We start from the raw sequence: 20,645 nt of genomic DNA, 5'->3' as shown, positions 1-20,645 counted from the left end.
CAGCTACCCAGGTCTATATGATTGTAAAGCCTAATTGCTAAGTATTTGCATTGGTATCAGGAGCTGAACAACCTACCTCTGCAAAGTGAATCTAAACTTAGGTTATTTAGTTGAATAAATCAAAAGTATTATTTCCTTTTGATGCTGACCAAAAGCTGTAAACTCAAATGTCTACAAAGAAACCAGGCAGGTCTCATAATATGATGAAGCAAGAGGGTAATAATAAGGAGTGGTGGGTACTGTAGTAAATTCGAACTTATATCCTTTGCCTAAATCTTCCAGGTGATTGCTTCTGTGTGTGTGTGAGGGCCCAAGGATAGTGCCATTGCTAGACTATATATCACCTTTGTGCAAATTAAAATGATACTCCTTACTTTTGGTGGATAAATACCTGGCGTGGCAGATGAGTGCCTGTTGGATGTCAGCCCCACTTACCATTTAGGCTGATTCTCTGTGCAAGGCATAGCTGATAACAGTCTTTTCCAAGAGAAGCTGGGCATCTGGATTTTTTTTTTTTTTGGTTGTCTGTAATTTTCTTTTTTTTTTTTTAACATCTTTATCGGAGTATAATTGCTTTACAATGGTGTGTTAGTTTCTGCTTTATAACAAAGTGAATCAGCTATACATATATATCCCCATATCTCCTCCCTCTTGCGTCTCCCTCCCACCCTCCCTATCCCACCCCTCTAGGTGGTCACAAAGCACGGAGCTGATCTCCCTGTGCTATGCAGCTGCTTCCCACTAGCTATCTATTTTACATTTGATAGTGTATATATGTCCATGCCACTCTCTCTCCCACTTCGTCCCAGCTTACCCTTCCCCCTCCCTGTGTCCTCAAGTCCATTCTCTACATCTGTGTCTTTATTTCTGTCCTACCCCTAGGTTCGGATTGATTGTCTTTGATTTCAGAGTTTATTAGCTCTCAGATTTGTTTTCCTCAAGTCCTTTATAATTGTTGTTGCAGGCTTATCTTCAGAGGGTTTTTTTCTTTTTTTCTCCTATCTTTATACTCACTCCTCCCTTTCTAGCTGTTTTATGGTTGATTCCACTTCACCTCTTTTGGGCTTCTGTCCCACAATGTCATTAAGAATATGAAAGAGCTAGAGGATGGTTTGGATGCAATCTGGCAATCCCCATTGTAAGACTGGGTCAGCCCCCTTGGACTTCCTTGCATGCAGCTTCATTATACAAACTACTCTCACCTTAGGCAAAGCCTGTAGCTTTGTGGGCACCTTTTCCCCAAGAACAAAATTAAAAACCATTGAAGCTGCCCCAGTCCTGTGTTATCCCTGTTTGTTCCCAGAACTGAAGGCTTGTAAGCCTCCCTGTCTTCACCCTTGCTTCTTAACAGTGTTTTAAATCCATTTCTGGTATATAAAAATGTTTATCCCGTTAGGGATTACAGTTGTTCTTATTGTTGTTTTTATCATCATCACCATAAATTGTAATTTTGGATGTGTGTTTGGAACAGAGGTGACAGGGTCCAAAACATAGACTTTAAGTACAATACCATCATGCACAGAAGTTCTCCAGTGTCATCATTGATTAATTCTTTGGTTTTCTAGGTGTCTCGGATTGCAGACAGTGAGAAAAGTGTTATGTTAATGCTGGGGCGCTGCCTGCCACACATTGTTCCTAATGTGCTGTTGGCAAAGAGAGAGGTGAGACACATAAAAGTATTTTCATTCCCCAGATCTCATCATGTGTCCATTTTTTGTCATTTTGAAGTTTAGTGTTATATTTTTATTTTGTTAAAGTCTATTACTTGCAATCATATTCTTACTTTTGTGCATGCATCTCTGCTCCTAGAGAATGGTTTTACACCTCTGTCAGGTGAGTTCAGTAAAACTGCATGGTATTCATGTTTTCCAATTTTGCTTAAAGCATCATTAGCTTTTGCAGCACTAACTATTACTGTAGGTCCATTTATGTGCCATGAACACTGTCTGTTTTTTACATTACCAGTTAACTAATTTATTTTATCTCTGCTCTTGATATGATATGCGTGATTTGTCTTCAGAAATAGACATGCTTTGTATTGAACATTCACAGGGACTAATAATGTAACTTTTCTTAAACGTAGTTACTTATTATTAATGTTAGTTTTATTGTATTTGTTTGGCAATAATTACACTTGTCTTAGGATGATAGGATAGTTATAATATTGTCTACAATAACTTTTGAAAGTACCTTTTTTGTTTTTCTTGTAGCTCACCTGTTATTGACAGATGCTTTAAATGTCCAAAATAGAGTAGCAAATTTATTTTAGTACACATTGCCTATGTTATAAGCCATAAATACTGTAGAAAGTTATTTTTAGAGTTATATTTAGCCAATAAAAGATTAATAAAAAGTTATCTGTAATCTCATTTAAATGACAGTGAATGATTTATTTGCAAACAAGCTTAATTATTTGAATTATTCAATTTATGAAATCAATTTTCAGTTCAGAAATTTTCTTTTAATGGGTTAAGAATATTTTAGAATGTGTCATAAAAGTTTCTTTTGTTATCCTCTTAATATTTACCACCGGTTTTAATCATAATTCACGGGACCTACAGTATGATAGGTACACAATGCATTGGCAAAACCCATGTAGAGCTTATCCTTAATTATCTGTTTAGCACAAGAAATTTGTACTGATCCTCAAGAAAATGTATGTGTAGAGCTTAAAAATTTTTTATACCTATAGGTATTTTTAACTTAAAAAAGATAAACATGACTGTTTTCTTGCTGATGGTTTTATTTTACCTAATATTTAAAAATAGCTCTGAGACATTAATAAGTATGGAAATTTTTCTATGTCTTGAAGGATCAGTGTCCAATTTCAGATTGTTTTGCAGTTCTGCCTGGCAGAATGGTGTTTGAGCTTCTTTTCCTTTTTCAGCTTGTAACATAATCCATTGCAGTGCATTAATGTTTGCATCCCTTTTACTATGTTTCCTTAATATAATCTTTAAAATATCACAGAAACCTAATTGTTATGAGATGTAGTTTAAGCTTTTTTATTTGAATTTTCCCTTTTTTAATCATAAAAAACTACCACTATAATCTGATTGTACTGCATGAAGTATTTATAAATTTGCATCATCAGTAATCAGTTATATATATATAAATATATATGTAAACATATTTATATATACACATATATTTTATTTGTGGTATGATGTTTACTTTTTGGCTGATTTTAAGGTTTTTATATTTAAAAATATTTATATACTTATAATTTCATGAAGAATTGATCATTTATCTTTGTTTACTTAATTATTTATACTTTATTCTGTTTTACCAGAAGATTTACCATTTATTATATACCAAAGTTGTATTCCCTCAAAACTAAATTGGTAAATAATGAAGTATACCTTGCCTTTCTTTGAAACTAATCCCAGGGCATAAAAGGTCAAAACTTTTATTTCATTTTATCCTTTGATATTGGATTACATGTATTTAATATTTTACCCTAGTTCCTTATATCTATATTTTTAAAAAGGTCTCATGATTGAAGGATTAATATTTTTATTTTTTCTTATTTCTCATTTTATGTGTTCTCTTATCAGTATAAACCTTTTTATTGATATGTAAATACAATTTAAATGTCCCTTAGTAAACTGATTGATCATAGCAATATCCTAGGTACTTAAAAAAATAAAACATTAAAAACAGGTTTTAAGGTTTGAATAAATAATACATTCACATGGTTTAACATCTTTTAAATATAAAAAGATGTACAACAAAAACTTGTCTTCCCTTGTCCCTGAGCCACCATCCTACATGCAATAAATTTTATTAGCTTCTAGTGTATTCTTTCAAGTTCTTTGCCCATTTTTTAAGTGGATTGTTTGCCTTTAAATTGTAAGAGTTCTTACAATTCTGGATATTAAACCCTTACCTCATACATGATTTGCAAATATTTTCTCCCATCCTATAGATTTTCTTTTCACATTGTTGATAATGTCGTTAGATGAACAAATATTTTTCATTTTTATGAAATTGATCTATTTTTTTCTTTTGTTGCTTGAGTTTTTGGTATCAATCTAAGAATCCATTACCAAATCTGAAGTCAGAAAGATTTATTCCTGTGTTTTCTTCTAATAGTGTTATACCTTTAGCTCTTATATTTAGGTCATTGATCCATTTGGAGTTTTTTTTTTTTTTTTAATATATGGAGTGAGGCAGGAGTCCAAAACTTTATTCTTTTCATTTAGTTATCCAGATATCCCAGCACCATTTGTTGAACAGAAAGTTGTTTCCCTAATGAATGGTCATGGCACCTTTGCCATATCAGTTCAATGTCGATGTTTGCATTCATTTCTATACTTTCAGTTGTGTGCCATTGGTCTTTGTGTTTATCTTTATGCCCGTTCCACTCTATTTTGATTACTGTAGCTTTATAGTAAGTTTTGAAATTGGGAAGAATGAGTCCTCCAGCTTTGTTTTCTTTTTCAATATCGTTTAGCCATTTAGGGCCCCTTTCAGTTCCATATGAATTTGATGCTCAGTTTTGATTTCTGCCATAAAGGTCATTTGAATTTTGAAAGGGATTGCACTGAATCTGTAGATCACTTTGGGGAATATTGACATTCAAACATTAAGTCTTGCCATTTATGAACTTGAGATTCTTTACAGTTATTTATGTCTTTCAGCAATGTTTTGTAGTTTTTCACTTCCATGTTAAAATTTATTTCTCAGTATTTTATTCTCATGGATGCTGTTGTAAATGAAATTGTTTCCTTAATTTCTTTTCAGGTTGTTCATTGCTGATATATAGAAACAGAACTGACATTTGTATGTTGATCTTGTAACTTGAAACTTTGCTGAATTTGTTTATTAGCTCTAGTAGTTTTTTGTGGATTCTATGAGATTTATATAGAATCATGTTATCTGCAAACAGAGATATTTTGCTTCTTTCGTTCCAATTTGGATAGCTTTTATTTCTTCCTCTTACTTAATTACTTGGGTTAGGACTGCCAATACAGTTTTTTTTTTTTAACATCTTTATTGGCGTATAATTCCTTTACAATGGTGTGTCAGTGTCTGCTTTATAACAAAGTGAACCAGTTATACCTATACATATGTCCCCATATCTCTTCCCTCTTGCTTCTCCCTCCCTCCCTCCCACCCTCCCTATCACATCCCTCTAGGTGGTCACAAAGTACCGAGCTGATCTCCCTGTGCTATGTGGCTGCTTCCCACTAGCTATCTATTTTACGTTTGGTAGTGTATATATGTCCATGCCACTCTCTCACTTTGTCACAGCTTACCCTTCCCCCTCCCCATATCCTCAAGTCCATTCTCTAGTAGGTCTGTGTCTTTATTCCCGCCTTGCCCCTAGGTTCTTCATGACCTTTTTTTTTTTTTTCTGTAGATTCCATATATATGTGTTAGCATACAGTATTTGCTTTTCTCTTTCTGACTTACTTCACTCTGTATGAGAGACTCTGGGTCCATCCACCTCACTACAAATAACTCAATTTCGTTTCTTTTTATGGCTGAGTAATATTCCATTGTATATATGTGCCACATCTTCTTTATCCATTCATCCAATGATGGACACTTAGGTTGTTTCCATCACCGGGCTATTGTAAATAGAGCTGCAATGAATATTTTGGTACATGACTCTTTATGAATTATGGTATTCTCAGGGTATATGCCCAGTAGTGGGATTGCTGGGTCGTATGGTAGTTCTATTTTTAGTTTTTTAATAGTGGCTGTATCAATTTACATTCCCACCAACAGTGCAAGAGGGTTTCCTTTTCTCCACACCCTCTCCAGCATTTATTGTTTGTAGATTTTTTGATGATGGCCATTCTGACTGGTGTGAGATGATATCTCATTGTAGTTTTGATTTGCATTTGTCTAATGATTAATGATGTTGAGCATTCTTTCATGTGTTTGTTGGCAATCTGTATATCTTCTTTGGAGAAATGTCTGTTTAGGTCTTCTGCCCATTTTTGGATTGGGTTGTTTGTATTTTTGATATTGAGCTGCATGAGCTGTTTGTAAATTTTGGAGATTAATCCTTTGTCAGTTGCTTCATTTGCAGATATTTTCTCCCATTCTGAGGGTTATCTTTTCATCTTGTTTATGGTTTCCTTTGCTGTGCAAAAGCTTTTAAGTTTCATTAGGTCCCATTTGTTTATTTTTGTTTTTATTTCCATTTCTCTAGGAGGTGAGTCAAAAAGGATCTTTCTGTGATTGATGTCATTGAGTGTTCTGCCTATGTTTTCCTCTAAGAGTTTGACAGTGTCTGGCATTACATTTAGGTCTTTAATCCATTTTGAGTTTATTTATGTGTATGGTGTTAGGGAGTGTTCTAATTTCATACTTTTACATGTACCTGTCCAGTTTTCCCAGCACCACTTATTGAAGAGGCTGTCTTTTCTCCATTGTATATTCTTGCCTCCTTTATCAAAGATAAGGTGACCATAGGTACATGGGTTTATCTCTGGGCTTTCTATCCTGTTCCATTGATCTATATTTCTGTTTTTGTGCCAGTACCATACTTTCTTGATTACTGTAGCTTTGTAGTATAGTCTGAAGTCAGGGAGCCTGATTCCTCCAGCTCCGTTTTTCTTTCTCAAGGTTGCTTTGGCTATTCGGGGTCTTTGTGTTTCCATACAAATTGTGAAATTTTTTGTTCTAGTTCTGTGAAAAATGCCACTGGTAGTCTGATAGGGATTGCATTGAATCTGTAGATTGCTTTGGGTATTAGAGTCATTTTCACAATGTTGATTCTTCCAATCCAAGAACATGGTATATGTCTCCATCTATTTGTATCATCTTTAATTTCTTTCATCAGTGTCTTATAATTTTCTGCATACAGGTCTTTTGTCTCCTTAGGTAGGTTTATTCCTAGACACTTTATTCTTTTTACTGCAGTGGTAAATGGGAGTGTTTTCTTAATTTCACTTTCAGATTTTTCGTCATTAGTGTATGGGAATGCGAGAGATTTCTGTGCATTAATTTTGTATCCTGCTACTTTACCAAATTCATTGATTAGTTCTAGTAGTTTTCTGGTAGCATCTTTAGGATTCTCTATGTATAGTATCATGTCATCTGCAAACAGTGACAGCTTTACTTCTTCTTTTCCAACTTGGATTCCTTTTATTTCCTTTTCTTCTCTGATTGCTGTGGCTAAAACTGCCAAAGCTGTGTTGAATAAGAGTGGTGAGAGTGGGCAACCTTGTCTTGTTCCTGATCTTAATGGAAAGGGTTTCAGTTTTTCACCATTGAGGATGATGTTGGCTGTGGGTTTGTCATATATGGCCTTTATTATGTTCAGGTAAGTTCTCTCTGTGCCTACTTTCTGGAGAGTTTTTATCATAAATGGGTGTTGAATTTTGTCGAAAGCTTTTTCTGCATCTATTGAGATGATCATATGGTTTTTCTCCTTCAATTTGTTAATATGGTGTATCACATTGATTGATTTGCATATATTGAAGAATCCTTGCATATCTGGGATAAACCCCACTCGGTCATGGTGTATGATCCTTTTAATGTGCTGCTGGATTCTGTTTGCTAGTATTTTGTTGAGAATATTTGCATCTGTGTTCATCAGTGATATTGGCCTGTAGTTTTCTTTCTTTGGGACATCTTTGTCTGGTGTTGGTATCAGGGTGATGGTGGCCTAATAGAATGAATTTGGGAGTGTTCCTCCATCTGCTCTATTTTGGAAGAGTTTGAGAAGGATAGGTGTTAGCTCTTCTCTAAATATTTGATAGAATTCGCCTGTGAAGCCATCTGGTCCTGGGCTTTTGTTTGTTGGAAGATTTTTAATCACGGTTTCAATTTCAGTGCTTCTGATTGGTCTGTTCGTATTTTCTATGTCTTCCTGGTTCAGTCTTGGAAGGTTGTACATTTCTAAGAATTTGTTCTTTTCTTCCAGGTTGTCCATTTTATTGGCATATAGTTGCTTGTTGTAATCTCTCATGATCCTTTGTATTTCTTCAGTGTCAGTTGTTCCTTCTCCTTTTTCATTTCTAATTCTATTGATTTGAGTAGTCTCCCTTTTTTTCTTGATGAGTCTGACTAATGGTTTATGAATTTTGTTTATCTTCCCAAAGAACCAGCTTTTAGTTTTATTGATCTTTGCTATGGTTTCCTTCATTATTTTTTCATTTATTTCTGATCTGATCTTTATGATTTCTTTCCTTCTGCTAACTTTGTGGTTTTCTTGTTCTTCTTTCTCTAATTGCTTTAGGTGTAAGGTTAGGTTGTTTACTTGAGATGTTTTTTTTTTTAAGGAAGGATTGTATTGCTATAAAATTCCCTCTTAGAACTGCTTTTGCTGCATCCCATAGGTTTTGGGTCGCTGTGTTTTCATTGTCATTTGTTTCTAGGTATTTTTTGATTTCCTCTTTGATTTCTTCAGTGATCTGTTGAATATTAAGTAGTGTATTGTTTAGCCTCCATGTGTTTGTATTTTTTAACAGTTATTTTCCTGTAATTGATATCTAGTCTCATAGCGTTGTGCTCACAAAAGATACTTGATACAATTTCAATTTTCTTAAATTTACCAAGGATTGATTTGTGACCCAAGATATGATCTATCTTGGAGAATGTTCCATGAGCACTTGAGAAGAATGTGTATTCTTCTGTTTTGGGGTGGAATGTCCTATATGTATCAATTAAGTCCATCTTGTTTAATGTATCATTTAAAGCTTATGTTTCCTTATTTATTTTCATTTTGGATGATCTGTCCATTGGTGAAAGTGGGGTGTTAAAGTCCCCTACTATGATTGTGTTACTGTCAATTTCCCCTTTTATGGCTGTTAGTATTTGCCTTATGTATTGAGGTGCTCCTATGTTGGGTGCATAAATATTTATAATTGTTATGTCTTCTTCTTGGGTCGATCCCTTGATCATTATGTACTGTCCTTCTTTGTCTCTTGTAATAGTCTTTATTTTAAAAGTCTGTTTTGTCTGATATGAGAATTGTTACTCCAGCTTCTTTTGATTTCCATTTGCATAGAATATCTTTTTCCATCCCCTCACTTTCAGTCTGAATGTGTCCCTAGGTCTGAAGTGGGTCTCTTGTAGACAACATATATACGGGTCTTGTTTTTGTATCCTTTCAGCCAGTCTGTGGATTTTGGTTGAAGCATTTAATCCATTTACATTTAAGGTAATTATTGATATGTATGTTCCTAATACCATTTTCTTAATTGTTTTGGGTTTGTTATTGTAGGTCTTTTCCTTTTCTTGTTTTTCCTGCCTAGAGAAGTTGCTTTAGCATTTGTTGTAAAGCTGGTTTGGTGGTGCTGAATTCTCTTAGCTTATGCTTGTCTTTAAAGGTTTTAATTTCTCTGTCAAATCTGAATGAGATCCTTGCTGGGTAGAGTAATGGTGGTTGTAGGTTTTTCTCCTTCATCATTTTAAATATGTCATGTCATTCCCTTCTGGCTTGCAGAGTTTCTGCTTAAAGATCAGCAGTTAACCTTATGGGGATTCCCTTGTGTGTTGTTTGTTGTTTTTCCCTTGCTGCTTTTAATATTTTTTCTTTGTATTTAATTTTTGATAGTTTGATTAATATGTGTCTTGGTGTGTTTCTCCTTGGATTTATCCTGTATGGGACTCTCTGTGTTTCCTGGACTTGATTAACTATTTCGTTTCCCATATTAGGGAAGTTTTCAACTATAATCTCTTCAAATATTTTCTCAGTCCCTTTCTTTTTCTCTTCTTCTTCTGGGACCCCTATGATTTGAATGTTGGTGTGTTTAATGTTGTCCCAGAGGTCTCTGACACTGTCCTCAATTCTTTTCATTCTTTTTTCTTTATTCTGCTCTGCAGTAGTTATTTCCACTACTTTATCTTCCATGTCACTTACCCATTCTTCTGTCTCAGTTATTCTGCTATTGATCCCTTCTAAAGAATTTTTAATTTCATTTATTGTGTTGTTCCTCACTGTTTGTTTGCTCTTTAGTTCTTCTAGGTCCTTGTTAAATGTTCCTTGAATTTTTCCATTCTATTTCCAAGATTTTGGATCATCTTTACTATCATTATTCTGAATTCTCTTTCAGGTTGACTGCCTGTTTCCTCTTCATTTGTTAGGTCTGGTGGGTTTTTGCCTTGCTCTTGCATCTGCTGTGTGTTTCTCTGTCTTCTCATTTTGCTTAACTTACTCTTTTTGGGGTCTCCTTTTCGCAGGCTGCAGGTTCGTAGTTCCCATTGTTTTTGGTGTCTGTCCCCAATGGCTAAGGTTGGTTCAGTGGGTTGTGTAGGCTTCCTGGTGCAGGGGAGTAGTGCCTGTGTTCTGGTGGATGAGGCTGGATCTTGTCTTTCTGGTGGGAAGGTCCACGTCTGGTGGTGTGTTTTGGGGTGTCTGTGGACTTATTATGATTTTAGGCAGCCTCTCTGCTAATGGGTGTGGTTGTGTTCCTGTCTTGCTAGTTGTTTGGCATAGGATGTCCAGCACTGTTGCTTGCTGGTCGTTGAGTGAAGCTGGGTCTTGGCGTTGAGATGGCGATCTCTTGGAGATTTTAGCCATTTGTTATTAAGTGGAGCTGGGATGTCTCTTGTGGACCAGTATCCTGAACTTGGCTGTCCCACCTCAGAGGCACAGCCCTGACACCTGGCTGGAGCACCAAGAGCCTTTCATCCACACAGCTGCTAGTGTTGGAGGGTCTCCTGCAGAGGTGGGGGGTGGCTGTGGCTCACCGTGGGGACAAGGACCCTGGCAGCAGAAGTTCTGGGAAGTACTCCTTGGCATGAGCCCTCCCAGAGTCCTCTCGTGCCGCCTCAGTCTCGAAGCTCCCGCCCCTGCTCCTCAGGCCCGGTCCCCCTAATAATTCTTTAAATGTGTTTTAGAATTCATCAATTTGATCCTAGAATGTTTCTTTGGGGGAGGGTTTTTATTACTTGTTCAGTCTATTAGCTTGTTATTGGTCTATTGTGATTTTCTATCTCTCTTGACTCAGTTTTGGTAATTTATGTGATTCTAGGAATTAGTTCATTTCTTGATTATCTAGTTTGTTGGTGAAGCATCATTTATGGTATTCACTTATAATCCTTTTATTTTTTGTAAGGTTGCTACTAATGTCCTCTCCTTTATTTCTGATTCTAGTTATTTGCATCTTCTCTCTTTTTCTCTTAGTCAGTCTAGCTAAAGGATTGTCAATTGTGTTGATCTTTTCAAAGAACCAACTTCTGATTTTGCTGATTCTCTTGTTTTCCTTGTGTATATTTCATTTATCTCTGCTCCAATCTTTATTATTTTCTTCTTTCAGCAGGCCCATAGTTTAGTTTGCTCTTTGTTGCAAGGTTGTTGACTTGGGATCTTGCTTTTTTAATGTAGGCAATTACAACTATAAATTTCCCTGTGTCCTGTTTATGCTACAGTTCACACATTTTGGTATGTTCTGTTTCTCTTTTTCATTTGTCTCAAAGTATTTTAATTTCCTTAGTTATTTCTTTGACCCATTTGTTGTTTAAGAATGTGTTGTTTAACATCAACATATTACTGAATATTCCAGTTTCCCTTCAGTTATTGATTTTTAATTTCCAGTGTGGCTGGAGAAGGTTCTTTGTGTGATTTTAATCTTTAAAAACTTACCGAGAATTGTCTGTAGCCTAACATATGTTCTCTCCTTGAGAATGTTCCATGTGCACCTGAAAATAATATATATTCTGCTGTTGTCATCTATAGTGGTCTATGTATGTCTATTAGGTCTAATTGTTTTACATTGTTGAAGTCCTCTATTTCCTTACTGATCTTTCGTCTAGATATTCTGTCTATTATCGAAACTGGGGTATGGAAGTCTCCAACTATTATTGGAGCTGTATTGTATTCTTTCAGAGGTATTTTCTGCATGTATAAGCAAACTGAAATATATGATCTCTCCATGAATTATGCAAATGCTACCATACTCTATGCACTATTTTGCACTTTGCTTTTTTTCCATGTAACATATTTTTGTATCTTTCTATGTCAGTAGATAAAGAGCTTTCTCATTCTCAAGACTGCATAATATCTAGTCTTCTATAGTCTTTTAAATACGTTTTAAATTAGGTATTTCAAGCTTTATTGACTACACTGTCAGTAAGGAAGATATTTTACATCATGTGCCAGTATATAATTACACATGTAATTAAAAGAAAAGTGTTACAAATCAAGTCTTGCCTTTATTACAAAAAGTTAGAAGATAGTATCAAACAGGATTTTATAAATATTTTAAAGCACTAAAGAATATACCTAAGTAAACAATAAAAAAGAAAAAAAAGCTCTTTGTGACCCACTCAGTTGACTTTATAACCCACTATTTTAAATGGAGTGACATAAAGGTTAATTAAAACTGTCTAATAAATTAAACTTTATGTTGTATAAAAGTGGAAAGTACAGTGACTATAGATATTAGTGTTATTTGTTTTTGTTTTTTAAAAGAAAAATCGCAACCTCACTTAACCTGCAGGGCACAATTATAGCATTTTCCAAATTCAACATACCGTATTTTCAAATTTAAGATACCATTGAGTGTAACAATTATGTACCTTTAAGAAATAAGAATTCCAATTAATTTATGATAAGCTGTCCATTGTAAGGTGCATCCCAATTTCAGAGATGATAAAAAGTGAAAAAAAAATTTTCTCCTATGTTCTGCGAAGTAGTGATAATCTCTCTCTCTTTTTTTTTTTTTTTTTTTTTGCGGTACGCGGGCCTCTCACTGTTGTGGCCTCTCCCGTTGCGGAGCACAGGCTCCGGACGCGCAGGCTCAGTGGCCATGGCTCACGGGCCCAGCCGCTCCGCGGCATGTGGGATCCTCCCGGACACGGGCCCGAACCCATGTCCCCTGCATCGGCAGGTGGACTCTCAACCACTGCGCCACCAGGAAAGCCCGTGATAATCTCTTTTTACCAGCTTGTATTTTAAAAGACTTTTTTGCCTGTTCATTTTGGGAGAAAAAAATAAAATAATGAACTGATTTTCTATATAGTAGTTCACATTAATGGATTGGTTGAGGAACTTGTATCTTTCAAACCAAATTACAAAGTAAATATATTTGTCATTTGATATATGTATATAGTAAAATAGGCTAAAGAAGTTGATTTTTCACAATTTCTGCTTTAAATGCATTTGAAAGGGAAATTCTGTAATTTAAAATAAGATTTCTTAAAGAATTACTTCTAAAAGCATTTTAAAATAATACATCTAAATTTAATGTTCATTTTTATTCTATGGCAAGGAAATATATGTCATCAGCTAGCTAAATTAGAAAAGCAAAGGAGAAGCCTGGGCCTGGAATGGGGGTGCAGCAAGGTGAAATGGAAAATGAGTCCAAGCTTTCTTTGTAGGATGTTCCAAAATTAGATTGGGGATGGTTGCACAACTCTGAATATACTGGAAAAAACCACTGAATGTACACCTGAAATGGATGAGTTTCATGATATATAAAATATATATCATTAAAGCTATAAAAAGAAAAAAGATAAAGGAGAACACCAATTCCCTAAAAGACTTAAAAGTAGCTAGTTCCTCTAAAGACTTGCTCATCTTCTGAGAAACTAAACTTTGCTCTTTTACATTGCCATTCGTGGTTTACTCCATGGTAAATTTTTAACTTACATGTAATAATAGCCCCAGATAATTACAACTGTATGAGAGTAATATAGTAGTACAAGTAAAGTAGATAGTACAGTAAAGTACATAAGCTTGGTCCATCTTCTTACCCATGTAGACTGTGTGTGTGTGTGTGTGTGTGTGTGTGTGTGTGTGTGTGTATCTTGTAATTTTTGGAGTAAATCACATGCTCTTTAGCAGTATCAGAGTTTGAAAGTCACTTAAGTATTTCAGTTAGGCTTCCTAAAGGCTGAGCCCCAGGAATTATAGATATTAATAATTCTACAAATAGATATTTTAGCAGCCCTTGAAGTGTAAAACTTTTCCAGAGGTGAGTAATCTTTTCTTTTCCTTATGTGAGTCTTTGCAATGTTTGTTCTTTATGTTTTTTCTTTACATGTTATTGTCAACATCCTGACAAATTTCAACTGAAAATCTAAGTCAGAGGATGTACACTTGTCAGTACTTGAATTTAAATTGTAATTCATTATTGCTTAATCCCTAGGCAAAAGACTAGATGTAAAAAAATTTAATAACAGTTATCTAAAATTTTTTAATTAATTAATTAATTTTTTGACTATGTTGGGTCTTTGTTGCTGCACGCGGACTTTCTCTAGTTGCGGCAAGCAGGGGCTACTCTTTGTTGTGGTGCACGGGCTTCACATTGTGGTGGTTTCTGTTGTTATGGAGCATGAGCTCTAGGTGCATGGGCTTCAGTAGTTGTGGCACACGGGCTTCAGTAGTTGTGGTTCGCGGGCTCTAGAGTGCAGGCTCAGTAGTTGTGGCGCACGGGCTTAGTTGCGCTGCGGCATGTGGGATCTTCCTGGACCAGGGCTCCAACCCGTGTCCCCTGAATTGGCAGGTGGATTTTTAACCACTGCACCACCAGGGACGTCCCCTATCTAAAATTTTTAACGAAGCTTGGGTTATAGGAAATAATTTTAGTGGAACAGTGAGGACAAGCAGTGAACTATAATTAATTGGACTAACGTCACCTTTCTAGAACTATAGAATTTTGCTTCTTGACCTGAAGTACTCAAACATTTCCTCCTTGGCATCTGATCTAAATGCAATACTTCTTTTTACGGTTTAGATTCCTTTCAGATTTTGGAGCCATTATCTTATCAACATATCCATGCTTTTTTTTTTTTTTCACTTTTAAAATTTGCCTGATCTCATTTCCTACTTCATTTCTTTCCCCTTTAACATCTGATCACTCACATTGTTTTAGATCCTGTTTAGGTACTTATTTTTCCTTCTGTTTTTATAGTCTGAACACACACTAATCTTACTTGAAAGTGATTTCTTTATTATTATTAGAAGTTATTTTGTTTTACTTGTAAAACTGAAAAGAAGGGACTTCCCTGGTGGTCCAGTGGTAAAGAATCCACCTTCCAATGCAGGGGACGCGGGTTCGATCCCTGGTTGGGGAACTAAGATCCCACATGCCTCGGGGCAACTAAGCCCAAGCGCCACAACTACCGAGCTCGTGCGCCTCAACCAGAGAGCCCATGTGCTGCAAACTGCAGAGCCCACGCGCTCTGGAGCCTGTTCGCCACAACTAGAGAGAGAAGAACCTGCACACCACAACGAAGAGCCTGAACTGCAACGAAAGATCCTGCACGCTTCAACGAAGACCCCGCGTGCTCTAACTAAGACCCAACATAGCCAAAAGAAAATAAATAAATAAAATAAATAAATATTTAAAAAAAGAAAACTGAAAGGAAAATCCTGGAAACGTTTCCTGTTTAATTCTGTACAAAATTTCATAGGAAGAGTGGGAGAGCTTTCATATAGAGAGAACTAGCATTGTTGTTAAAATTGCAAAAATCAAAATAGTTAAAGCAAAAGTCATTTACTTGAGTAAAGTGCAAATTACTAAGTCTTTAGGTTAATGAATTCTATAGACCTTGGAAATATGTTTTCTAGTATTGTGGTAATAAGGTACTGGAATACCTTCTGCAATAGGATTACTACACTGATTTCCTCTCTAATGGTCAGTAGATCAGTTTTGTATTTCACTTCAATACACATTAATTGAGTACTATCAGGTGCTAAAGTATGTTTGAAAATATTTAAAATTTCTGTTGCCTTGAAATATGGAGACAATAACATTTTTATGGGCGGGGCAAGGGATTCTTTTTGGATATAATGTTACCAAAGCTATAAGTATTATTTTACCATGGTTATTATTCAAAGACATTTTCAAAACCACTATCACATTGTTTTCTGAAGAAAATTTAGCCACCATTTTTTAAATGTTTTATTTATAATTATAAGGAAAGTTTTTTAAACACTAGACTTCATCAGTTGGAGAGATGATACCAAAGGGAGAATATTGATTCAAATCTATAAATTTATAAATACAGTTCACCCTTCCTTGAACAATGCAGAGGTTATGGGTGCTGACCCACACACAGTTCAAAATCCCAGTATAACTTTTCATTCAGCCAACCACAGATTGTGTACTACTGTAATACATACTTAAGGGAAAAAATCTGCACATAAGTGGACCCACACAGTACAAAACCGTGTTGTTCAAGGGTCATTTGTAGTGTGAAAATGGTAAATAGGGTCTTAAATGGATGAATTTACAGTACTTCAGAGTCTTGAAAAAGGTGAATTCACAATAAATAAGTGATATACAGCACAGCAGATACACACTTAACACAGAATTCATTATTTCAGGAATGGTACAAATAGAAGTTGTGAATAAGTAAATGAATGATAGAGGAAGAGGAAATTAGGATATTTGGAGCTAGTCAGAACTTAGCAATTAAAATCCTTGATGGCTCTATCACAAACAGACTACACTTTCCACTTTTTTCTACCATCACTTTCTGGGCCTCTTCTCAGCTCAGTGTTGCTGTAAGAAGAGACCATCTGGCATACTTTATACACTGGGTTATAACTGCCATAGCCATTAATGTGCCAGGCTGTACCCAGTTCTCCTTGCCATAGGCTATCAACCAAAACTTATTCACAATGACTTCCCATATTTGTTGATTTAGCCAGCAATAAATAAAAACAGATGGCAATATAAATTATTACTAACCGTGACTGAGCATAATTTTAGAGTTCAAGGAGACAAGGACTGACAAATCATTTTGCTCCCATGTGTCAGTTTGGATTGGTTGGTAATGGCTGCTGTGTTGAGAAGGCTTTTTGAGGCCAACTTTGATCTCAGAAGGAAAAATTAACAATCCCATTAGCCATAGATAAGAAAAATACAGAAATATATGTAAAGATAAAGAATTTTTGATTTCTGCGCTAATCTTAATTAATTCCTATATATTTCACTTGAGGAAACTAAAAATCAGAGAAATTCGTGGTTTTCATTAGGTTCTTTGGTACTAAGAAGTATTGAGGCAGGAGCTCTTCTAGCTCCTCCAAGTTCAGGGTTCTCGGTTTAGCACATCTATAGCCATATTCCAGTTAAAAGATTCTTTATATTAATGTATGACATAAACTTCCTCTTCGATTAAGAATCACTAAGCCTCATGATTTTAAAATAAAGAGAAAAGGAAAAGAAAATGTGAGGCACAAAAAGTAAACAACAACAGCTATTTTGGTATACTTGTTATGGAGATAAAGAAGCTATTTATTGTTCTATATTTTAAACAGAGTGTATATGCATGTATTTGCAATTATAGCAAATATCTTACCTATATTTCATAACTTTATTTTTTAAAAGAGTAATACAATAGGAAGAGAATGGAATAATATAATATAAGAGTGTATATTTGGAGATGATTGGAAAGCAGGAAGAAGGGTTGTGAGGAAGCAAGAAAACCCATGGGAGAGAAAGGTCTGACATGAGGGGAAAGTACAAATAAAATATTTAGGGTCTTTTTCATTTTCAGGCATTAAAATATTTTCTCTTTTTGTTAGTGCCTTCTAGAATAACTACTTTTTCATCCTTAAAGTTTTACTCTCAGTGTGATATGCTGATGTGCAGTCTTAGTCCTCTTATTAGTACCATTGGCTCTTAGCAGCCTCAATGGAATCCTTAAGGATCCTTGATATTAATGGTCTTCTACCCTAATATTTTATAAAAGGTTGTTTATTTTCTCCTCCAAAGTCAAGACTTACCCATCAAGCAACATATTAAGCATCTGTGGAAACATTATATAACAATATAGGATCCATACGCATACTGTTCCATTCCCAGTGCAAAATTATTTTCCCTAATTATTTTTTATTTCTTTTGCTTTTCAGTTATTCACTAATCTAAAATGTACAGAGGTGCCTAAATAGAAAGATGGCAGAATAAATGTTTTGAATTTCTTTTTGCTTCTCAGATTTATTCTTAGCTCTTCTTGTCTACATCTTTGTACTTTCAATTTAGAATTATACTGAGTAATTATAATTTTAGCGTAATATATAAAGATGTTAGAAATAATGGAAAGGACTTCTAGTCACGCCTTTAAGTTTCAGTCTCAACTCCTCTAAAAAGCGTATCATCTGTTTCTAAGGGAGCATCTTCAAAATAGGAAGATACTTCTCCTACAGTGTAGACTTTTCTTCAAGGTACCATGTATTAGTATGCAGTGATCAATTCCTATTTTAAATCTGCTAGTACTTTTTGGTGGGTAGGGAGGCAGATGGGAAAAAGAAATGGGAGTAATCATTCTACCCTTTCTATTACATCATAGTGATTTCTTTAAAATATCTGCAAAGTAAGTTAGAGGATTTCTCTCCAAAAATATTTTATCACTTTTGGACTTTTATTTCATTAGATTTGAAAATCTATTCCAAAAATGAAAAACATTAATATCCTTTGAATATATTTTAGAATTTAGTCTTAATTTAATTAAAATGGGAAACAACTTTAATTTTCAAATACTTCTTTGGAAGAGAGAAATAAACTTTTGTCTATTACTTTCCTTGAAAATATTGAATTTACCTCTGCATGTTGAAAGTGCAACAAACAAAATATTGTTAAAAATTTTCATTTCAGCATAAAGCATTTCTACTAACATTTTGTAGTTGTACTGAGAGCATTCAACATCTGTGGAAATGGTCTTTAAAATTAGCCACTAGGTTAGGTGCTAAGGTTACAAAATTATTAATTATATCTAATCTTAAGAAAGATTATATGGTGCTTATGGAAGTGGGACGAGTTGTCTTTATTTTCTGTTATCATTTTAAGTTTTAAAGTATAGTTAACTTCTGCAAGTGTTTTTTTAAAAACACTTTCAAAATTAAAACTACTGGACTTCCCTGGTGGTGCAGTGGTTGAGAGTCCGCCTGCTGATGCAGGGGACATGGGTTTGTGCTCCGGTCCAGGAAGATCCCACATGCCGCAGAGCAGCTGGGCCCGTGAGCCATGGCCGCTGGGTCTGCTCGTCCGGAGCCTGTGCTCCGCAACTGGAGAGGCCACAACAGTGAGAGGCCCGCGTACCGCAAAAAAACAAAAAAAAAAAAACCCAAAAATCTCACAAAATTAAAACTACTATATCAGCTTATAGTAAGATAGAATGTTATTTAGTTTAAAAACTAATAGACCCTTGGGAAGTATTGGATAAGAAAACAAGGTTATTTGAATTTTAAGTTACTTTATTACGTTGTGATCTGCATCTTCTGCACAACCAACATAAAAATATATGTTTCAGTGTTTTCTCTTGAATTATCAGCCTTACAAAGTTAAAATTTGCTCCTTTATACGCTGAGGTTTATTTCATTTTAAATGTCCATTTAAGAATACATTGGGGAAAAAAAGAATATTCTGCAATGCATTTTTACTTTGACTTTTTCCACCTTCATATTTCTTTAGGAGTTGATCCCCCTCATATTGTGTACAGCCTGCCTACATCCCGAGCCTAAAGAGAGAGATCAGCTTCTCCACATACTTTTCAATTTGATCAAGAGACCAGATGATGAGCAAAGGTGGGTTATGACCACTTCTTTGGTAAATAAATATAATGTTGACTTATTAATTTGGCATCATGATTAGCATTTTAATATAAATGCCATCTTTTCTTTCTAATATCTATTTTAATAAACAGAGGAAACACTGACCTTGTTCACAGTGCCCTGCAGTGTTTTCATTCTTGTCATTTCAACTACTCATGTTGAATTTGTACACTTTTGTGTTAGTTACCTTTGGATTTCTAATTCTGATATTTCTTTGCTTTTATCTTTCACATTTGATTTCCAGGAACTAAATATTTCCCCTTTTCCCCACAGATGAACTAGATACAGCATGGCCTCTTCATGGTTATGCTTTACAAGAAATAAAATATTTAATATATGAATGTTTGCATCACTGAGCTATCTGTAAAGCAGTTTCTGTGTGGCTAAAGGGATACAGTGTTTTGGTTAGTCCTGAGTCAAATACCCACAATCAAGGATGCCTGAATGGGGAAATGAGTTATACCTGATGGTGGTGGGGGGATGGGCCACACATCGAGAGACTCTCTGGAAGAAAGGGGAATGGGTTTTGATCAAGCAACAGTGATAGAGGTCTGCCTCAGAAGGTAAGACCTTTAAATACTAGGTGAAGCTGTGCAAGTGTGACTGTGAACGAAACATCTCGGTGGATGGGTAGGTAGACTAAGCACCAGTTGGATAAGATTGAGCTATTGAAATGTTTTTCTACATAGTAATTTTCTATCTTAATAAAGAAATAATTTTTGCTTATACTTTTGCAAAAAATAGAATTATACATTATGATTAGGTAACTTTATATAATTTCAGTACTTGTTTTACTGTTACAGTTTTTACCTCTTCTGAGAATGTTGGAAAATCATAAAAGTGAACCATAAGACAAATGAAGCTCAAAATTTTAAACACAAGGAATCTCTCCACTATGAGAATAAAAAGTCATGTAGACTTTAAAACTCTATAAGCATATATCTCTTTCCTACCCTTACCAAAATATACCTGAGCAAGCAGAGAAACATGTTTTTCCAGGGTCCAGTCAAGATTAATCTACATGCTAGTCAAATGGAAATAAGGGAAATTCAATCAAGTTCCATTCATTGCAAACTTAAAATTTTCTAAGGACAATTCGATGGTGCTATATAGGAAAATTAATATTTTATTTTCTCCTTGAAAAATACTATTCCCTATCTTGGTAACTTAGTTAACA

General features: G+C 35.0%; 1 protein-coding gene across 6 annotated transcripts in view; it reads left to right on the top strand.

The window, feature by feature from the left end:
- The window catches only part of RELCH (RAB11 binding and LisH domain, coiled-coil and HEAT repeat containing), a 121,958-nt gene that overhangs the window by 45,504 nt on the left and 55,809 nt on the right, over positions 1 to 20,645 (top strand). For 4 of the 6 annotated variants that reach the window (XM_067698903.1, XM_067698902.1, XM_067698901.1 and 1 more), the window contains 2 exons: positions 1,566 to 1,661; positions 19,329 to 19,441. In XM_067698903.1, coding sequence (XP_067555004.1) covers positions 1,566 to 1,661; positions 19,329 to 19,441 — 209 coding nt within the window. Of the gene's footprint in view, positions 1 to 1,565; positions 1,662 to 1,809; positions 1,834 to 19,328; positions 19,442 to 20,645 lie in introns of all 6 variants that reach the window. The other 2 variants (XM_067698900.1, XM_067698904.1) reach the window with 1 other exon arrangement.

Source organism: Pseudorca crassidens, chromosome 12 (genome assembly GCF_039906515.1).
Source record: "Pseudorca crassidens isolate mPseCra1 chromosome 12, mPseCra1.hap1, whole genome shotgun sequence".
NCBI lineage: Eukaryota > Metazoa > Chordata > Mammalia > Artiodactyla > Delphinidae > Pseudorca > Pseudorca crassidens.
The sequence above is the reverse complement of the archived record's forward strand: the minus strand, read 5'-3'. Positions and strand labels throughout refer to the sequence as shown.